Raw genomic sequence first — 20977 nt, forward strand, 5'->3', positions numbered from 1 at the left:
CTAACGGTCAAGCACACCATCTGTCTAGTCATTGAAAAAGTGTTCTGTATGCACCATGACAGGAATGAGTTTTCAGGAGGGATATGATGGATGACAATGTAATGGCTACACTTTGATATATAAGGGGCAGCATGGAAGAAACTGTGAAGCTGTTTGAGGAAAAATCAGAACCATGGACAAAAAGGCTGACAATGTTGGCAGAGCAAAGGTGGGGTCAGATGCTCAACATCAAATAAAAGTCTACAGGTATGGCAGAGTTAAGTTGTGAAGGGGCTTAAAAATGAAGACACGCAGTTTTTGTTTGTTGATGAAGAAAAGGAGAAAAGTCAAGCTGCCATCAGGAAGAAAGGTGGCTCTGTGAGTTAGTAGCCACCATCCTCAATGAGGGCATCTTGGCTTCACCCTCAGTGGGAACAATGGAAGGCAGTAGACATTTGAAAGAGAGCATCTTTCTGATAGCAACCTGCAGCTTCACACCAGTGGAGGGAAATCGTAAGAGGCAAATTCTGCCCTCAAATATACATGGAGCTCTCAGTAAGACAGATCCAAATTATTTCTGTATTGGGTCCACAATCACTGAATATTCAAATACTCACTTCATCTGTAAGAAACTCCTTACTCAGACCAAAGTCTGTCAGCACAACATGGCCATTAGAATCAAGTAGAATATTCTCAAGTTTTATATCTCGATATATAATGCCCAACTGCAAACAAACATAAAAACAGTAATATAACATTGATCTGGAAATGCTAAGATATGTTAAAGAATGTTTCTAAATTTGGATCTAACAAAAGTGATTAAAAATCCCAGATACAAAACTATGTTAAATTCTCTCAACCTTCACTAAATTTAATCAGTTTTTAGAGGTAAAATATGTTACAATAATGTTGTAATTATCCCAAAAATAATCACCACAAACTCAGTAAAATTCAAAGTTAAGGTTAAATTTAAAAGAAATCCAAATATGTTAAGGTATGGAAATACACAGTTACAGAATCCAAACCTCAACTCCACCCTGTCGTGACATTATACTATACAAGTATAAATCCATAACAGGATTTGCAGTCCCAGATTATAATAAACTGATTTTTAAGAGCGATTTGATTATATTTTTTTTGTTCACAGTATCACTACAGGGCAGAGTAATGTTTTTTGGATGCTTGACAAGGCATTATCACAGCTTAACACCTCTAGATTTCTTTTAAATTTAAAACTGAACTCTGAATTTCCTTGGTTTGTAATAGTTCTTTTTGGGATCATTACAGCATTCTTTTTGGTTTTACCCTTAAAATTACTGCTATGCACTCTTTGCTTCAGTTTAACAGTTTTTAGCCTGGGACTTTCCTTTTTTTCTTCTTCTTCCAATTAAAATTTTTATAAATGGTCACTAAACAAGAAAGCTAGAGAGAACATGACTATGCAATCTAATGATTTTGGTTTTTAGATTGACCAATATGCTCTGGGTGCTTCATCCATTGAGGAGCAACACAAAGCATCCAGAATGTATTGGCCAGGTCCCGCACCTCACCATTTCCTAACCTCCACATTCCCCTGCTTTTACTTACACATACCAATTTCCTTTGTCTATCCTGTGCTGCAAATTCCCTTGCACAACACCCCAGCATTTCCCCCTTGTTACAATTTCATAGAAATTGAGCGATCCAGTGCAAAAAAGAGATTTTGAAAATAAGTGTTTAGGATTAATAGTGCCTATTTATTTTTTCTTCAGCAGAGGCTGAAAATTAATGTTCTTTTACAGAGAATTCCAAGATGACCTTCCGTCTTAAAATAGCTGCCATCTCTTACTGTTCTCAATGGGTGTGAAGCTCTAAGTTACTATTAGTAAAGATCCCTTGTTTCAAAATGGTGATTACTTCCCACTGTCCCCAACAAGCATGAAGTCAAGCTGCCATCAGGAAGAATGGTGGCTCTGTGAGTTAGTAGCCACCATCCTCAATGAGGGCATCTTGGCCTCACCCTCAGTGGGAACAACGGCAGGCAGTAGACATTTGAAAGAGAGCATCTTTCTGATAGCAACCTGCAGCTTCACACCCACTGAGAACAGTAAGAAATGGCAACCCTCATTTTGAAAGAGGGCGGATTGTGAAGGACATGGGCTAATCTGTATTAATTTATGAATACTCTATGTTTTATATGAATGATTGTTGAATGAAATAGGTACTTGGTAGCTATACTAGGTTAATGGGAACTGAATGCATAGGTTAGTTCATTTTAATACTAGGCTGTTCAAAAAACAGTCAGGAACACAAGACAATGAGTGCAAATAAGCTACAAAAACAGCACAAGAAGGCTGAGCAATTACCTGTAAATATCCCACTTACAGGCTCCAGCCAAGAGTTACATTGCTGTTCTGCCAAGGCTGGAACCTAAAGACCAAAAGGACACTAAACAGTTAAAGTGACTCTCAAGAGAGAAAGAGGTGTGAGTTGTCGGGGATGCTTACACGGAGCAGTCCAAAACAGAGACCGATTCTGTGAGAGGGTCTGACTAAGTTTTGCTATCTGGCTACCATCAGGGGAATGGTAGTCTAGACAGGCATTTGGACTGTTTAGTGGGCTCAAATTCTCTCTCTTACGCAGAGCGATGTTCCTATTGTTAAAGATAAGCAATACATTGTTTTTGAGAAGGTCACTGTATATTAATTGCTTGTCAAAGCCCTGAAGGAAAGACCTGCAGGGCTCAGTAAATTAGGCCTACTGAGTGAGAGGGCTGTGCACTTGGAGAGACTGAGAGGGGTTCCAGGTGCAGTTAAAAAGGTAACTGTGACACAGGTCTTCATGGAATTCTCTGTAGAAAAATACTGTTTTTCAGCCTCTGCTGAAAAAATATATTTCAGTTATGAAAAAAACAAACAAGAAATGACTTACTCCTACATGCATTTCTTCAAATGTAGGCAATGCATGAGATTTCAACATTTTAACTATATGGGAGGTTTACTCCATGATTAAGACCATTCAGGACCCCCAAAAAATCCAAAGCAAAGATTCTTAAAGGACCCATTTTAAATTTAACTTGTAAACTAATTAAATTACTTACTTGTAGATTCTCAGAAACAGCATTCTGTACTAAACGAGTGTTGTAATTTAGGGGAGTATACACTGTACTCTTCAGATATAAGAAAGTGGCTGAATCCCTACTTTTAAGTGCAAAACTGAATTCAACCTTAATAATGGAACCACCTGCATCTATATTCATAAGAATATAGATTCCTGACTGATCTGCAGATTATGTAAGATTCCATAAATACAATGCAGGAGCCAGTTATGCTACAGCAGGCTGCAAGGCAATTTTGCTCACATAAACTTCCACTCTCTTTGCATCATTAAAACATCAATTCATCAGAGACCGTGCTATTAGTATTACTACGTCTTACGCTCGTAAAGCTCAGGCTTCAAAGTTTCAGCCGGACACCTGCAGGGATCAGGAAGGGAGTCCCCCTCTCCCCCAATGTATTCTTGGAGGTTTGGGATTTTTTATTTAAATCTTCTTCTGAAGTATCAGAGATGGCCATAGCTGGAGATGGGACATTAAGCAGGATAGGCCAGGGGCCCAAGGAGGCATTGAGCATTCTGTCTCTCAGGTACTTGGGCTGACTGATTCTTGTTCAAATGCTCAGGATCTACCTGATTGCCATATATGGGGCTGGGAAAGAATCTTCCACCAGGTCAGATTGCAAAGGAAGTTGAAAACCCCCCAAGATCACTGCTAGCGAGTGGATGTGTGTCACTTGCTTGCTTAATCGTTTACAAACCATTGCAGGGGCCTCAAGCACTGGTGCACCTCAGTCTCTCCTACCCTCTGCCTGTGGCACATAATAGTCTAGTCTTCTCTGGGCTGTAATACTGTGATCTGATTTCGGTTGTTGGGTGGCCTGTGATGTACAGAAGGACAGACTAGATGATCTGGTGATTCCTTCTGGCCTCACGCTCTCTGCCTCATGTACAAAAAAACTAGAGTCTTGGCCTCTACTCTATCACCTAGCCAAAATAAGGAGCTGAAAGTGCAAACATTTTCATTATAGCCTCTCCCCTGGGAAGAACAGGTGGGCTGTTTTACTGAAGACCACGAACATATATATTGTTCACTAATATCAAAATTTTCAAAACTTGGCTGTCTAGAGGTAGGCTCTGTGACAGGGCACTGTTAGTAGCTATAAACTACCTGGTCACTTAGAACTCCGTGGTCACCAGGTGTAGTTAAGAGTAGGAGGGACTTAGGTAGTTTGGGGTTGGAAGAGTAGAAAATAACACTTGCGCCTGTTGGGAGCCTTATGAAGATAATTGGCTCACCATCTTGATAGCTCTGAGAAGAAAGCCAGCCATATAAAAGGCTAAGCCAGAGAGCAGGAAAGGGGCTCTACGTAACTGTGGCTGTGTTGTGATTTATCTGCAGCATAAACAGCAATAAAGAGACACTTGGTTGAGGTACCTGCTGGAATTAATCATGTTGCTTAGTTCACAAAGAGGGCTTACCAGCCATGGTTTCCAGGATCTGAAGGGGGAGCTCATTCCCAGGCCCCTAAATTTATATTTAGAATCTAAATGGAAGTGGCCTGATTTTTAGAAGTGCTGAGTCCCCAGAATGAATACTTTTTTCCTTGGTTTTCAACAGGATGATCATATGAAACATGTGCAAAAAGGCGGTATGGCTGATGGAAATGAGGGTCTAGAACTGGAAACTACCAGTTACTGAGATGGGGGGAAAAAAAACAACTTGAAGAGCTTAATTCGCTCAAATAGGAGGGAATGGATAATTTCCATCCCAGAACACTGAAAGAACTGGCACATGAGATTGATTTATTAAAAAAACTTTGCTACTAGATTAGCAATCTATTCAGGGAGAATATGACTGGAGAATAGTTAATGTCATACTTACATTTTTTTTAAAAGTGATTTGGAAAATTACAGGTCTGTTAAATTAACCTTAGGAGTATGTCAGGCTTTAAAACAAATTGTGAAGAAAAGAATAATTAAATTAATGGAAATAAATGGTAAAGGGAATAGAATGCCTCACAGGTTTACCAAACGTAGATCATGCCAAACTAACCTGATCTACTACTTTGAGAAAAATAAATGATTTTTTTAGATAATGGAAAAGCAGTAGATTTAATATACTTGGACTTCAACACAGCATTTGATGTGATGTCACATGGGAAATTAGTTTAATTAGGGAAAATGCGGATCAGTACAAGAACTGTAAGGTGGATAAGGAAATGGCTAAAGGGGAGGAAGCAACAGGTTATCCTGAAAAGCGAATTATCAGACTGAAAGGAGGTTACTTGTGGAACTCCTCAAAGATTAGTTTTGAGACCAATCTTATTCCTATTTATGACCTTAGCACAAAAAAATAGACGTGTGCTAATGAAATTTGCTGTTGATAAAGTTGGGAGGCATTGTCAATACAGAGGAGAATTGGAATATTATACATGGGGATCTGGATGTTCTTGAACACCGGATTGGCAGAAATGGAATGAAACTCAACAGTAGAAAGTGCAAGATCGTTGTACTTAGGATCTAATAAGAACTTCTGCTGGCAGCTCATCAGCTTAAAGTGACGAAGAAGAGAGACCTAAGTGCAAGTGTCAGTCACAATATAACTATGAACCACTGCATAAGTCATCTGTGAAATGCAGTTGTGAAAAAGGCGATATTAATAGGTTTCATGCAGGGCATTTCTAGTAGAGATAAAGAATTAATGCCATCGTACAAGGTACTGGTAAGACCTCATTTGGAATACCGTGTACAGTTCTGCTCACTCATGTTCAAGAAAGATTAATTTAAACCAAAACAGGTGCCGAGAAGAACTGCTAGGATGACCAGAAGAATGGAGGGCCTATCTTTTGATAGGAGATTAAAGAGTTTGGCTTGTTTAGTCCAGCAAAAAGAAGGCCGAGAGGGGATATGACCGCTTTTTAAAAATACATTACATGGTAAATACAGGGGAGGGAGAAAAACTATTTAAGCTCAAGGACAATGTTGGCACAAGAACAAATGGATATAAACTGGTCATGAAAAAATTCAAGCTGGGAAATTACAAGGTTTCTAACCATCAGAGGGGTGAGGTTCTGGAACAGCCTTCCAATAGGAGTTGTAGGGGTAAACAACTTACTTAGCTTTAAGACAACTAGACACATTTATGAGTGTGACTGTATGAGGGGGGTAGCTTACGATGGTAGTAGGCAGGACTCCGAAGCCCTGCGTCTCACTTCGGGTTTATGCCATATGTTCTTAAAAGCTTATTCTTCAGGGTTTCAGCCAGAGACTTGCAGGGGTCAGGAAGGGATTTCCCTCCCCTACAATGTATTCTGGTTTTTGGCTGTTTTTTATCTCCTTCCTCTGAAATATCAGGATGGACACAGCTGGAGATGGGACATTAGATGGGGAGGTACAGGGCTCTGTGGTGGCACCAGACATTCTCTCTCTCAGGTGCGTGGCTGGCTGGTTCTTGTTCATGGTCTCACTGATTGCCACATGTGGGGTGGGGAAGGACTTTTTCTCCAGATCACATGGGCAGTAGTCTTGGGTTTTTTTCCACCTTCCTCTTCAATGTGTGGGTGCAGGTTACTTGCCAGGATGATCTGGGTATATCTTGCTTAATCATTTCAGGAGCCCTCAAGCACTGGTGCACCTTGCTCCATTCTATTCTCTGCATATAACAGTCTAGTCTTCAGTGGGCTGTAATACTTTGGTTTAATTTCGGGTGTTGGGTTTAGTGTGCAGGTGCTGGATAGTGCTGGTGTCCTGTGATATACACAAGGTCAGACTAAACAATCTGGCGGTCTCTTCTGGCCTTAAAGTCTATGACTTACAAATCCCAGTAAATTCAATGGGACATCTTTGTAAATTATGCCTCACTTACCCAATTTCCTATTTAGGCACCTATCTAATTTTAGGCCTCAGATTTGAAAATTTTAACCTATAATTTTAATGAAAGGAGACAGTGATAAAAATTGACTGCAGACATTTCTGTCCTTTATGCTGAAAGAAAATGAGAGTCATAATGACATTTCATGTGTGGAAAGAAGTACTATTGGAAATGGAGATATTCAGAAAGCAACAACCAATTGGCAAAATAACAAATACTGACTCTAGAGGCAGAGAGTAGACTCTAGTCTTAATCGGTGCACAGATACAACAACTGAATACGTAATAAAGGAAGATGTATTTATAATTCATTAAATAATTAATATTTAAAATTGGTGTATATAATCATGCTCTATATATTTAAACAAAAAAATTAAGTCCTTTTTATTTTTTATATAATCATGAAGATGTACCTAACAAGAAAGCATTGATGGAAAAAACTGTCTTACCTTGTGCAGGTGTTCAAGAGCCAGTACAATTTCTCCAATGTATATCTGTACCTCATTTTCTGTAAATCTCTCTCTTTGAGAAAGGTGAGTAAAAAGTTCTCCTCCATTTATATAGTCTATAAATAAAAACAGATAATCTAGTAATTTTACTTTCTTTTAAAAGTTTTTTTAAAAATTATTTTGACATATTACCATTTCTTGAAAAAAAACAACAAATGTTCTGAACTAGATGCTTTTATTGTATTTTAATAATATTTTACATGTACGTATACAGGTTTTTATACATACATATACAGAACTTGAAATCCCTTGAGGAAGGAATATGAGAAACTTTAGAGAGTTTAAAATCCAAGGCCCAAAATTAAAGTTTCCCTTAAGTAGACTTTTCACACAGCAGTTCAGTAATAGCAAAAACCTATTTATCTCACAAGTACAAAAGGCAAATTACAAAGAATTCTCTTTTTAAAGAGTCAGTCTTTCATTTATTTACCAAGAGGCTTAGAAAAGGAATACAAGACCTACAAACACCACATTTATGCACACTTATAAAAGAGGGAAGAACAACAAGGGAGCAGAATCTTCAGTTAACTTTGTACGACATAAGCAGTGCAAAATTATGTAGCACAAAGCAGGCTCAAAAAGTCTGGAGACAGCCACTGAAGAATTCCCCCTATGCAGGAGAAAATTCTGCTGACAGGAAGTATCAGAGGAACTTTCTCCTCATGTGCCATCACCACCCCCTTTTGCACTGCGCAGGCATGGAACACGGTATTTTGGACAGGAGGTGTTCCAAAACTGGGAAGGGAAGGAAAGGGTGTAGTAGCAGAGTTCTCAGAAGGCGTAAGGCTCCCTGAGGAACAATCACATCCTCATCGGTTTATGTGTGCTCTGAGAATGCTACTGGATCAGACACTACGGAACCCGAACCATCAAAAAAGAAAATCTGCTGGTGGCATCTGACTCAGATGATGAAAATGAGCATGTGTTGGTCTGCACTGCTTTGGATTGTTATTGAGCAGAACGTGTCACCAGCATGGACGCATGTCCTCTGGAATGGTGGTTGAAGCATGAAGGGATATATGAATCTTTAGCACATCTGGCACGTAAATATCTTGCGACACCAGCTACAACAGTGCCATGAGAACACCTATTCTCACTTTCAGGTGACATTGTGAAAAAGAAGCTGGCATCATGGCCTCCTGCAAATGTAAACAAACTTGTTTGTCTGAGCGACTGTCTGATCAAGAAATAGGACGGAGTTGACTGTAGGCTCTAAAGTTTTACATTGTTTTATTTTTGAATGCAGTTCTTTATATTGTACATAATTCTACATTTGTAAGTTCAACTTTCATGATAAAGAGATTACACTACACTTCTTTTATTAGGTGAATTGAAAAATACTATTTCTTTTGCTTTTTCATAGTGCAAATATTTGTAATCAAAAATAAATATAAAGTGAGAACTGTACACTTTGTATTCTGTTATAATTGATCAATATATTTGAAAATGTAGAAAACATCCAAAATATTTAAATTAATGGTATTCAACTAGTTTAACAAGTGTGATTAATTGAGCAATTAATCGCGATTAATTTTTTATTGAGCGATTAATCGCGATTAATTATTTTAATCGCTTGGCAGCCCTAATGTAAAGCAAGCAAAAGATACTGCTACTGCTATAGTAGTATGAGAACTTACAACAGAATGCACACAAACTGTCATTAACTTGTAACTTTCAATGATAGGTTAAACAGTGTATCAGGAAATATGTGAGCAAACATACTGTGACCCATATGATTCTTAGAATAAGAAACAAACAACGTAAATGATTTCCTAAAAAGCAGTTTTATTTAAATAGAATCATAGAATATCAGAGTTGGAAGGGACCTCAGGAGGTCATCTAGTCCAACCCCCTGCTCAAAGCAGGACCAGTCCCCAGTGTTTGCCCCAGATCCCTAAATGGCCCCCTCCAAATAATAGGTTTAGAACTCTCTTCACGTATCTAAGAACTGTCCCTGCTGAGACATTCTGCCAGCACATGGTTCTCCCCTGCTAAAGGACAGACATTGTGAAGAATGCACAAATCCCCTAATGGCTGCTTCAGCACATAACTGTGAAGAGTCAGCACCCCTTTGCTCGTTAATGTAACACATAGTGGACGTATTGTCCATTGCTTGAGGAAGTAAAGATCAAACTAATGGCTCTTAACTCCAACACGTTTATAAGCAAGCTCTTTTCCTGAGAAGCCCAGTGGCCCTGAACTGTAAAATGACCCAAATGCACTCCTCATCCAGTGTGTGATACATCTGAAGTTATCAAGACCAATAGTGAAGGGGAATTACACAGGATGTCTCTGAGGACATCTGATTTGTCTGTCCACCACATCAATGAATTGAGAACATCTTGAGGCAGAGTGACAAACATCTGAGGGCTGTCCAGACAGGGTGTGTAAAATTTGAGACATCAGTGCTGCCTCAGCCTCATCCTGAGACAAGCAAATGGAGTTATGTCAGTGGCAGCTGCCATCAAACCCTTGAGACCCAGAAAGAAGACCACTTTCTGAGTTTGACGGGTGAGACTTTCCAAAATAAAGGGGCTCTATTTTCAGAAACCTATCACCTGGGAGAAAAGCTTTTGCTCCTACTGAGTTCAAAATAGAGCCTATGAAAAGAATTCTCTGGATTGGGTAAAGATTTGATTTTTTTGAGTTCTGAAATAGACCCAGATCCAAAACAAGGGAGGCTGAAAACTCCTGTGAAGTAACAGCTCTTTGTGTGTAGCTGCCATTAGCAAACTATTGGCCAAATATAAGTCAACAACAATACCCTAACTTTCTCAGATGTGCTGCTACCACAGAAAGGCACTTTAGTGCTGTGCTCAGGCCAAACGGGAAGACTTTATACAAAAATCCCACATACTCATATGAAATGAAGGTATTGTCAATCATTCCGAAGGACAGAAATATGAAAATATGTGACCTTTAAATTGAGAGTCACAAACCAACCCATAGTTAGAAGCAAGGGAATTATAGATGCTTAGGATTCACATATGAAGACAGAATTTATCTGCTCAATTTTCTTAAATCTAGAATGGTACAAAAACGCTCATCTTTTTTCTGTGCCAAGAAATATCTTGGATAAAACTCCCAACCCTACAGATGTTTGGGTACGTCCTCAAGAGCCCCTATCAGGAGCAGTTTCTGTATTTCTGAAAGTATAATAGCCTCGTGAGTAAGTCCCCTGAAAAAAGGAAGAATAGAGGGAACTGAAAAGAGGTAAGTTTTGAAAATGAATGCTATAGCCCTTTTTTAAACAATTTCTACGGCCCCTTGTCCAATGTAATAAGCCTCCAGTTGTTCATAAAAGAAGACACAGATCCTCACATCAAATCTGAGATCTTGTGTTCAAAAGAAGAAAAGGAGTACTTGTGGCATCTTAGAGACTAACCAATTTATTTGAGCAGAAGCTTTCGTGAGCTACAGCTCACTTCATCGGGTGCATACTGTGGAAAGTACAGAAGATCTTTTTATACACACAAAGCATGAAAAAAATGGGCGTTTACCACTACAAAAGGTTTTCTCTCCCCCCACCCCACTCTCCTGTTGGTAATAGCTTATCTAAAGTGATCACTCTCCTTACAATGTGTATGATAATCAAGGTGGGCCATTTCCAGCACAAATCCAGGGTTTAACAAGAATGTCTAAGGGGGGGGAGGGGGGGTTAGAAAAAACAAGGGGAAATAAGCTTGAATAGAGAGTGGGAGTGGCTAAGTCATTATGCAAGGTAGCTTAAGTTAATTGTATCCAATTTGCAAATGAATTCCAATTCAACAGTCTCTCGCTGGAGTCTGGTTTTGAAGGTTTTTTGTTGTTATATCGCAACTTTCATGTCTGTGATCGCGTGACCAGAGAGATTGAAGTGTTCTCCGACTGGTTTATGAATGTTATAATTCTTGACATCTGATTTGTGTCCATTTATTCTTTTACGTAGAGACTGTCCAGTTTGACCAATGTACATGGCAGAGGGGCATTGCTGGCACATGATGGCATATATCACATTGGTGGATGTGCAGGTGAACGAGCCTCTGATAGTGTGGCTGATGTGATTAGGCCCTGTGATGGTGTCCCCTGAATAGATATGTGGGCACAGTTGGCAACGGGCTTTGTTGCAAGGATAGGTTCCTGGGTTAGTGGTTCTGTTGTGTGGTATGTGGTTGCTGGTGAGTATTTGCTTCAGGTTGGGGGGCTATTTCTTTTTGTGAATACAGACTAACACAGCTGTTACTCTGAAACCTGTGTTCAAAAGGAGGGAGCAGGCTATTTTGTCTTAGGTCTGGATCTGAAAGACCGCTTTTTTGTGCTGGCTCTGAAAAAAGACTAAGCTTGCAGATGCTGTTGCTGACATCTCTGATATAAGGAAAAATAAGTAGACTACCTTGCATTTTCCTGGTCAGTTCACTGCGGTGGTGAAATATATCGGCAAGGTAGGCATGGTTTGCACACCATGCCACACCAGCAATTAAGTCCGTGTATGCTGATTCCTCCAAAGCTAAGAACGTTTTTAACTCTTCTTTCAGCTCATAAAAACATGAGAAAACTTTTCCGTGGAAAATCCAGTGTATTTCTGTGTGCAAAAGTAAACTCTGGTGTTCTGATCCCACTTCATCACACAACAGTGAGAAAAGGCCACATTTTAAGAACCATGATTTTATTAAGTTGACTATCTTTCCTGCTCTAACACTAAGGAAAGTTCTTCTGGCAGTGTTTTGGCCATAAGAGCATCACGGTGCTGGAAAAAGTGGGTCACCAGCACATCTAGGTTTTGTTCTTTAGCCTTGTTTACAAACCCTTCACTTTGCCAGTCTTGGGGGCAGTCCTGTCTGTGCAAACACTAAGACAATTTTTCCATTGCAATTCTCCCTCCTCAAGATTCCTCTGCAGGTATGTGACCTGGCAGTTGTCTGAAAAATAAAATAACATTCTTTTATACTATTTCCATCAACTTACCTGATGTTAGCTAAGAGTTGAGCATGACTACTGATATCTGCCGATTCATCCAGTTACAGCACAAATTTTCCTCTTGATCTGACTTTTTGCCTCAGAGCACAGTTTCAATGTCAGCTGATCTCATCAATGCGGTGACTTATATTATCTGAAAGGGGAACTTCTGCAATTTCATTGACTGCATTTGCATCTAACATTACTCTCATCATTTCTTGGCATGCTAGTAAAACTGATGTTTCTTCGACTGCGTGCAGCTTTTTCGCTTTCACTACAAACTCAGCAACCAAGCAGCTTGCTTCCAATGGTTTATCAGAAACTATGACATAGCCTTTAATCATTTGCACTTGTTTTTCATTTTGATCCTTTAAATGTTCCAAAAAAATTGCCCTTGTTCACAAGGGATAGATGTTTGCTTGTAAGGTGTCAATTTAACTTACTTGGCAAACTTGCATGGTTTGAGACTTTTGCCCCACACATAATACTGATGAAGAGAGCAAGATGGTTCACCTGTAAACAAAAATCCAAACTGCAAATGCTCTCACAATAGTGTTGGCTCACAACTTTGACTTTATTATGTTCATGTTCAGCTTCATCACTGAAAGTAGATGTGGAGATGCCAAACTCTTTTCTTCAAATATCTGTCCATTTTCAGGTCTTCAATTTAAAATTCATCACTGTAACTTAACGGTTGATAAGAAAACATGGCTACCATGTGATACCATGTGAACAGCAAGGTGATTTGATTACAGTGTGTGTAACGCCTGTATCACGCACGAACACCCGAAGAGCAACAGTACAAAATGAAATTTGGTTATGACACTAATTAAAATGAGAATTTTTAGTGACTTTTGCAAAATTCCGTGGCACTCCTGTTCATACCTGATGGCACACCGGTTGGGAAACACTGTAAAACTGAACCTTCTGACACCCTGCTCTTACCGTTCTGCGATTAAGTCTGTCCATTTATTTCTAGTCTTTGTTTCTTGGACAGTTTCTGATGTATGACAATATTTTACTTTCACACCCTTGTGAGGGACTTTGACAAAGGCCTTTTTGAAAGTCTAAGAGTAAAATTTTTCAAAGGACTTACATGACTTATTTCACCCTAAATAAACTCTCATTGAGTTTTTCTTTAGTCACTCTTATTGAAACATATAAATATTTATAATAGATCCAACAAGGAACCATCATCCTCTTCAAAAACCTTGCTGGTTCAATCCTACTGTATCATGAAGTTAGGTGTTCTATTATTCTATTTTTCATTATTGCTTCAACCAGTTTACCCAGTACAGAAGTAAGGGTTACGGTCTTGTAATTCCAGATCACCAATAAGTCTTCTTTAACTACAGGCAATATTTGCTACCCTTCATCCCTCTGGTTTAATAGTGAATTTTAAAAGAGAGACTCCATATTTTTGCAAGCAACTCATCACTTAATTCTTTCAGAACTTTTGGGTATGCACCATCTGGGCCTGATTGGTAAACGTAACTGTTTTTTTCTTTTGACATCTCAGTCTCTGAGAGTACTTAATCTTTTTTTTTTTTAAATCAGAAAAGAGTTGGTCCAAGCTAGATATCTCCCCAAAATCCTATGTCATGAAGACTGATACTAAGAAATTATTTAGCTTTTCAGCCATGTCTTTATCTTCAATTGCTTCCTTTACAGCACCCTTTTCTGTTCGCTCCCTCTGGTGGTCCAATAGACCCACCAATTCTTGTAAGTTTCTTGTTTCTAACATACGTCAGAGAATTCTTGTGTGTTATACTTTTAATCATGTTCTTTAAATTCCATAATAGGATTCCTAAATTTCTTTAAAATCGTGAAAATGTCTGACCACACTCCAAACACCTTATTCCATGTAGTTAAACTGGAACATGTGCAGTGTCTCTTGACAAGCAGCCTTTCTGCTATTTGAACATCTTCCCTTCCCCTGGTTTTCCTTTTATTCACAGCTCACAATAAAGTCAGTGATTTAAAGACACTCCCTGCTTCCTCACATCCTCACTCCCAAATATGCACAGACAGTACACAAATATGGTGTACTATCTTTGCATGTTTGGGAGTGAGGATGTGAGGAACATTTCCCAAGTGAGTATGTTCATTCATATGATTATATCAAACTCACATAAATAAGAGTTCTTTCCCAAATATTCAAGGAAGCACAAACAGTTTGCTTGAAATTTTTCAGAAAAGCGAACAGATGACATGCAGTCATGGTTAAATCAAAAAGTGAGTCAAAATTTCCTAAAAGCTCAATAAAATGTATTTCCATTATTTGTCCGTCTTCTCAGGTTTGTCATGGCACTACAGAATTATGACACAGGGGAGTCATGGATAACAAAACAAACAAACAAAAAAACAAAACATATATGAACAGAGTACTGAAGCTGAAACACAACAAACAAGTGCTAGATTCACAAAAGATTTTGGTGCCTAACTGCCTCTTTAGGCCCCTAAATCCCAGAATCAGACCCCAGTGAGATTCACAAAACCCTCTTTAGCTGCCGCCAAACCTCATAGGCACCTAAACTCACTTGGTGACTAAATGTGGTAAAAGTTCCCTGGGCACCCATGTTTCTGCCTGAACGCTCGCAGACTGTTGCCCTGCACTATGTTCTGGGTGCCTAAGCCCCACTGCAATGCCCAAACCAGGGGAAGATAGGCATTTCTCTGCCTAAGTCACCTTTGGAACCCAATCTGATAAGTGTGCTCGGACTTCACATACTGGATCAGGTGCTATAGGTGAACTAACACAAAGGGGGGGGGGGGAGAACAGAATATTAAATAATGGGAAAAATAATAAAAAAAAATTAATAATCAACTTCAATCATGACAACCACTTACCTAAAATGAGATGAAGTTTTGTGTCTGTCTGGAAAGCATAGTGCAATGTGACCAAAAATGGTGATTGCCTAATATGTTCCAGTACTTGTCGTTCCGTCCTTGTATGCTCTGTTGTTTTGGCTTTTTGAATTATTGTTGCTTTTTTCAATACTTTCATGGCATACAGCTTTCCATTATCATGGCCACTTATTTTCCGCACTAGAAATACTTTTCCATAAGCTTAAAAAAAAAGGGAAGAAGGGAAATTGAGATGTACAATTAATCAAAGAGAAATAGCATGAGTTTAATTTGATCATATGGTCAAATATACGTATGTTCTACAACTATATGTTTTTTAAAAAGCGCTCACACAGTTTTCAGTACTGTTTCTTGCAAAGCACTTTAAAAAGTGTATAAATGCTAAAATGCTTTGAGCCAGATTCTGCCTTCTCTTACATAACTCCTTTTAAAACAGTGGAATCATACCAGCAGAAAACAAGTATATCAGAGAGAATAATCAAACCCTCTCTCTTACAAGTGGGGCGGGGTAGCACCACCTAGGAAGGTTGCCCCACATGTCGCATTATAACACTTGTTTTCATTTGCAAATAACTTTGGTAAACTTTAACCATTTGGGACGAAATTTTCCAAGTCAGGTGTCTGTCTCAGGCTAGGTATTTTTGAACATTTCAAACAAAATGGTTCAGCTTTTTCAGAGAACAAGGCTAGAGAATAAATATTGTGGCAAATTGCCGGCACTATTTTGATGGGTCTCGCGCTTTCTCCTCTTGGGGAGGGGTCAGGGCACAGTTTCTCACCCCTGAACTGGGGTATTAACTGCCCCACTAGTGTCCTAGAGGAGGGGAGTGGAGAGGGAGGGACCCAGGCCTACTCTCTACTCCGGGTCCCAGCTCAGGGGCCCTAGGGATAGCGGTAAACCACTTGAACTAGCCATTCCTTCCCCTGGGCTACTTCCCTCTCCTGCCCTTCAGCTTGTGGAGCTTCCTGCCCTCCCTCTGCACAAACCAAGTGTCCCTTTACCTAGGGTCTTGGTCTTCTTAGCCCACAGCAGCACTTCTCCAAACTCTCCTCTGCTTCCCTCCAAACTGCTCTCTGCTCCAACGTCAGTCCACTCTGCTTCAACTCCTCCAAACTGCTCTCTACTCCAACACCAATCCACTCTGCTTCAACTCCTTTCCTTGTCTGATTGAAGCAGGGGGGTTTTATCAGGTGACTGGCTTCAGGTGCTCTAATTGGCTTCAGGTCCTTTAATTAATCTCTAGCAAACTTTCTTCCCTCTACAGGGAATAAAGCTCCACTCTAACACTCTCCTGCTGCCCTCTGGCCATGCTGTATCATAATACATTGTTCTGCCCATGGTAAAAGATTCTGTCAACCTTTTCTTTGAAGAGGTATTTTTATTTAACTCCTGAAAAACATTTTTGAAATGATGTTTTTGTGCAATTTTAGTTGAATTCCAATTTTCATCTAAATGGATTTTAATTTTGTTTTGCATTTGTGTTTAGTTATTTTTCTAAGGAAAACCAATCATTAGAACATGTTGATTTCCAACAGAATATAGCCAATACACTAAATTTGGTACTTTTGCTAACCAAGAGGATATACTGTATCTATACATGTTTGTTAATTTACACAGATTCTTAACTTTTATTCTTTTTCATTATGTTAGAAAACTGTGAATATCATTTATTAGACGATTAACATTTTTTTAACTGTTATTTGTGTCAAGCTACATCCATATAGAAACTGGAATTCATTAAAAATGCACACAAACATTTTAAAATGTTTTAATTAAATAAAACTACTTTGAATGTGCTGGATACATACGGGGAATAAAAGTAAAATTTATCAAAACATGTTTTGCATTTAAAACTGATTGTTTAAACAAAGGAAGCATGATCTGTAGTTAGTGAACTGAATTGATTGTTTTGGGTCACCATGTCCTTCAAGATTTTAGAGCTAGTAAATCTCAACCTCTCATGCTTTTTTTTTATTTAAAGATTAGTAGGGGAAAACAAACTTTCCTGTTTTTTCAACTCCCAACTTCTTAACTTTGAATGAATTAGTCAAATAGAATATTTTCTTCATTTCAGTTTATCTGCCCCTGCAGAAAAGGCTACTGCTGTCAAAAGTGGGTTTAGCACTTCAACAAACTCAGGCTCCAGGTGCTCAGCTAGGGACTTGCACCAGGTTCAGTGGCTTAACTCTCTAAAATAGTGATTCCCAAACTTGTTCTGCCGCTTGTGCAGGGAAAGCCCCTGCCGGGCCGGGCCAGTTTGTTTACCTATCGCGTCTGCAGGTTCCGCTGATCGTGGCTCCCACTGGTCGCGGTTCGCTGCTCCAGGCCAATGGGGTCTGCGGGAAGCGGCGGCCAGCACGTCCCTCGGCCCGCGCTGCTTCCAGCAGCTCCCATTGGCCTGGAGCAGCAGCCACTGGGAGCCGCGATTGGCCGAACCTGCGGACACGGCATGTAAACAAACAGGCCCAGTCTGGCCTTTCCCTGCACAAGCGGCAGAACAAGTTTGGGAACCACTACTCTAAAACTTTGGTAGCAAACAAGTACTACTTAAAATTATATTAAAATTATTTAAATAATATTCATTACATTTAGGTCATAATTTTACCAGTGTTTTCAATGTTCCAAATGTATTTTTCAATATGGTCTCTCTCTCTCTCTGCTGCTTAAGATACTAAAGAGGCAATCGAGAAAGTATTGGTAATAAAAATATATATGACCTGCTTCCCAGGCCAGAGGCATCTTGACTTCCTGCCTGTTAGTTTCTGAACAGTAACTCCTCAATATAATTATAGGTGATATTGATGGGTTTTAAAGTGTTCCAAAGTCTCCTTAGACATAAGAATAACAGTGCTTTGACAAGCGAGTAGAAAATCTCATTCTTTATTCACTTGTCAAAGGTCCAAAAAGAGTCATGCTCCCACTCTTATTGATTTTCAATGAGAGTAGGAAACATAACTACGTTAGATCCTTTTGAAAAACCCATCCTAAGTATTAAAACAGAAGTTAATTTAAGGATCATGGAAAATACTCCACATTTATTGTACACAGACTAACAAAAAGTTATTTCAAATTGAAATTTAAGATTGAAAACCTACAAATTTTATAGTCTACTTAACTTAAGCACACCTTATTACAAAATATGTTAATGCATTTCCTATAAATTAATCCTTGCAGTAAAAATAGGAATAGAAGCAATTATGATTATGAATGCGGCTTATAAGTAAATATAAATTTTAGAAATGGTTTCCAAATTGCACTTATGTCATGTTAAACAAACAGAAATATAAAGATTCCCTGGCAAATAAACCCGATTCTTTAGTAACCAGACAGAGGCAGACATAAGATTAAAGACACTGGGCAGAATTCTGATCTGAGTTACAGCAGCGTAAATCCAGAGTACCTCCATTTAAATCAGTGACGTTATTCCTGATGTACACCAGACTAACTAAAATTAGAATCCTTTTTGTACCACCACAGGGTCCTAAAATCCATTGGAACTACTACCTTGAATCAGGGCTGTAGACCTATAATTCCTTCCCTGACCAAGACAAAGCTCACTGTAAGAGTCTCACCACTCGATAACTCTAATTTCAATCCAATTTATTTCATTATACAGAAATATATTTTAGTCATATTTTCTGAAGTTCAATTACATGATCAAGATCCAAATTCTGTCCGTAAGTCTATTGTGTAGATCTCAGTACAGATCTTAATGAAATTATTTCTGAGATAGAAACATTTAGCTGGGGATCCACCAACATAAGAGATGCACAAACACACACTGATTATCCTGAAATATCTGCACCTAATGTCCAACCTAAGCTGATTATCCTTTGAGGATAGGACAAGCAGCAAAGAACAATTTTTCTCCCCCCGTCTCTTATGTACTTGAAAACTGTTATGTCCCCACTCAGCCTTCTCTTGTCCAGACTAAACCAACCCAATTTTTTCAGTCTTCCCTCATAGGACATGTTTTCTAGACCTTTAATCATTTTTGTTGCCCTTCTCTGAATCTTCTCAAGTTTGTCCACATCTTTCCTGAAATGTGGCACCCAGAACTCATATTTAGCTTGTGAACCACTATGATCCCCAGATCACTTTCCACAGTACTCCTTCCTAGGCAGTCGTTTCCCATTTTGTAAGTGTGCAACTGATTGCTCCTTCCTAAGTGAAGTACTTGGGCATTTGTCCTCATTGAATTTCATCCCATTTACTTCAGACCATTTCTCCAGTTTGTCCAGATTTTGACTTTTAATCCTATCCTCTAAAGCACTTGCATCCCCTCCCAGCTTGCTATCGTTCCACAAACTTTATAAGTGTACTCTCTACACCATTATCTACATCACTGCTGAAGCTATTGAACAGAACTAGACCCAGAATTGATCCCTGTGGGACCCCACTTGATATTCCCTTCCAGTTTGACTGTGAACCACAGATAACTACTCTCTGGGAATAGTTTTGCAACCAGCTATGCATCCACCTTATAGAAGCTCCATCTAGGTTGTATTTCCCTAGTTTGTTTATGAGGTCATGCGAGACAGTATCAACAGCCTTACAATAGTCAAGATATACCACATTTACCATGTTATCCCATCCACAAGGCTTGTTATCCTGTCAAAGAAAGCTACTAGTTTGGTTTGACACAATTTGTTCTTGACAAATCCACCTTGACAGTTACTTACAGTCATCAGTTGTTAGCTGCGTGTGTGTTCTCTCTGCATGCAGTGCTGGCTCTGGCCAGGTAGATAGTACAGCAGACCTCAATCAAACTGCCCAAAATAACCACAGACTCTGTTCAGTAGCAAAGGCACTTGGCCAGGTTTATTGTCAACAAAGCACGGTAATAGCACCCCATAGACTCTACGGAGATACTAAGACATGTACGCTCATTGCAATGGACCAGCTCAGTGAACAGCAGGACTTGCCATTCCCCCTTAGGCTGTACAAAGACAACCCCTTTGTGACCCCTCTTTCATACACTGATACAAACAAGTTACATATTACCCCTCTGACATGGTTAGTCACCACGCTTTACCTTGTACATGTTATTTTGATCAAAACATCTCTATGCATCACCCTGTCATCCTGATCTTATCTTTAAGAGGGGTAAGCAAGTCCTTGAATCATCTTTGGGAAATGGGTTTATACCATACCCTTGTATCGGGGTGTTCTGGTACTACCCTTCTGAAATGTGTTTACATTAATATTTAGTGCCTAGGAGTGCTTGTGTTTTTGCAATGCTAGCCCTGTTCTTGCCAAGTTCTTGTATCGGATAGCAAACTTGCAAGTGGGCATCTGCTTTGTAATAGGGCAGGACCTGACTTGGCCTGATTCTTGATAATTCTGCTTTATACTAGCAGAACCTGATTCTGTTTGGACCTTAGGCCTTACACTAGGCCTTTTATACAAGGCCTCATTTATCACCTTATTATTTTCTAGGTGTCTTCAAATTGATTACTAATTATCTATTATCTTTCGGATTACTGAAATAAAAGCTGACTAGCATGTAATTCCCCGGGTAGTCCTTATTCCTTTTATAGACTGGCACTATATTTGCCCTTCTCCAGTTGTCCGGAATTGCACCCATCTTCCATGACTTTTTAAAGACAGATGTTCCTTATCTCTGCCAGCATGCAATGCAGCTTTGGGAACAAAAATGGGAGATATCTTGTCTGGTTTAAATAAAATGCAGACAAAGTTTAGATAAAAATTCTGAGTACTGTTGTAAGGCCACTTTGTCCTTGAAGAACACTGTGTAAAGAGGACCCACCTTCAATAC

At 39.2% G+C, this 20977-nt stretch overlaps 1 protein-coding gene across 3 annotated transcripts in view; it reads right to left on the minus strand.

Moving 5' to 3' along the window:
• RPS6KA5 (ribosomal protein S6 kinase A5) overlaps window positions 1–20977 on the minus strand; it is a 194679-nt gene that overhangs the window by 114116 nt on the left and 59586 nt on the right. For 2 of the 3 annotated variants that reach the window (XM_084630302.1, XM_084630300.1), the window contains exons 3-5: window positions 15180–15398; window positions 7335–7450; window positions 597–704 (exon numbers count right to left, since the gene is read on the minus strand). In XM_084630302.1, the coding sequence (XP_084486428.1) occupies window positions 597–704; window positions 7335–7450; window positions 15180–15336 (381 nt within the window). In that variant the 5' untranslated portion in view covers window positions 15337–15398. The remainder of the gene's footprint in view (window positions 1–596; window positions 705–7334; window positions 7451–15179; window positions 15399–20977) is intronic. The other variant, XM_084630301.1, reaches the window with a different exon arrangement.

The sequence above is a fragment of the Lepidochelys olivacea genome, assembly GCF_965140295.1.
Source record: "Lepidochelys olivacea isolate rLepOli2 genome assembly, chromosome: 6".
In the NCBI taxonomy this organism is placed as follows: Eukaryota; Metazoa; Chordata; order Testudines; family Cheloniidae; genus Lepidochelys; species Lepidochelys olivacea.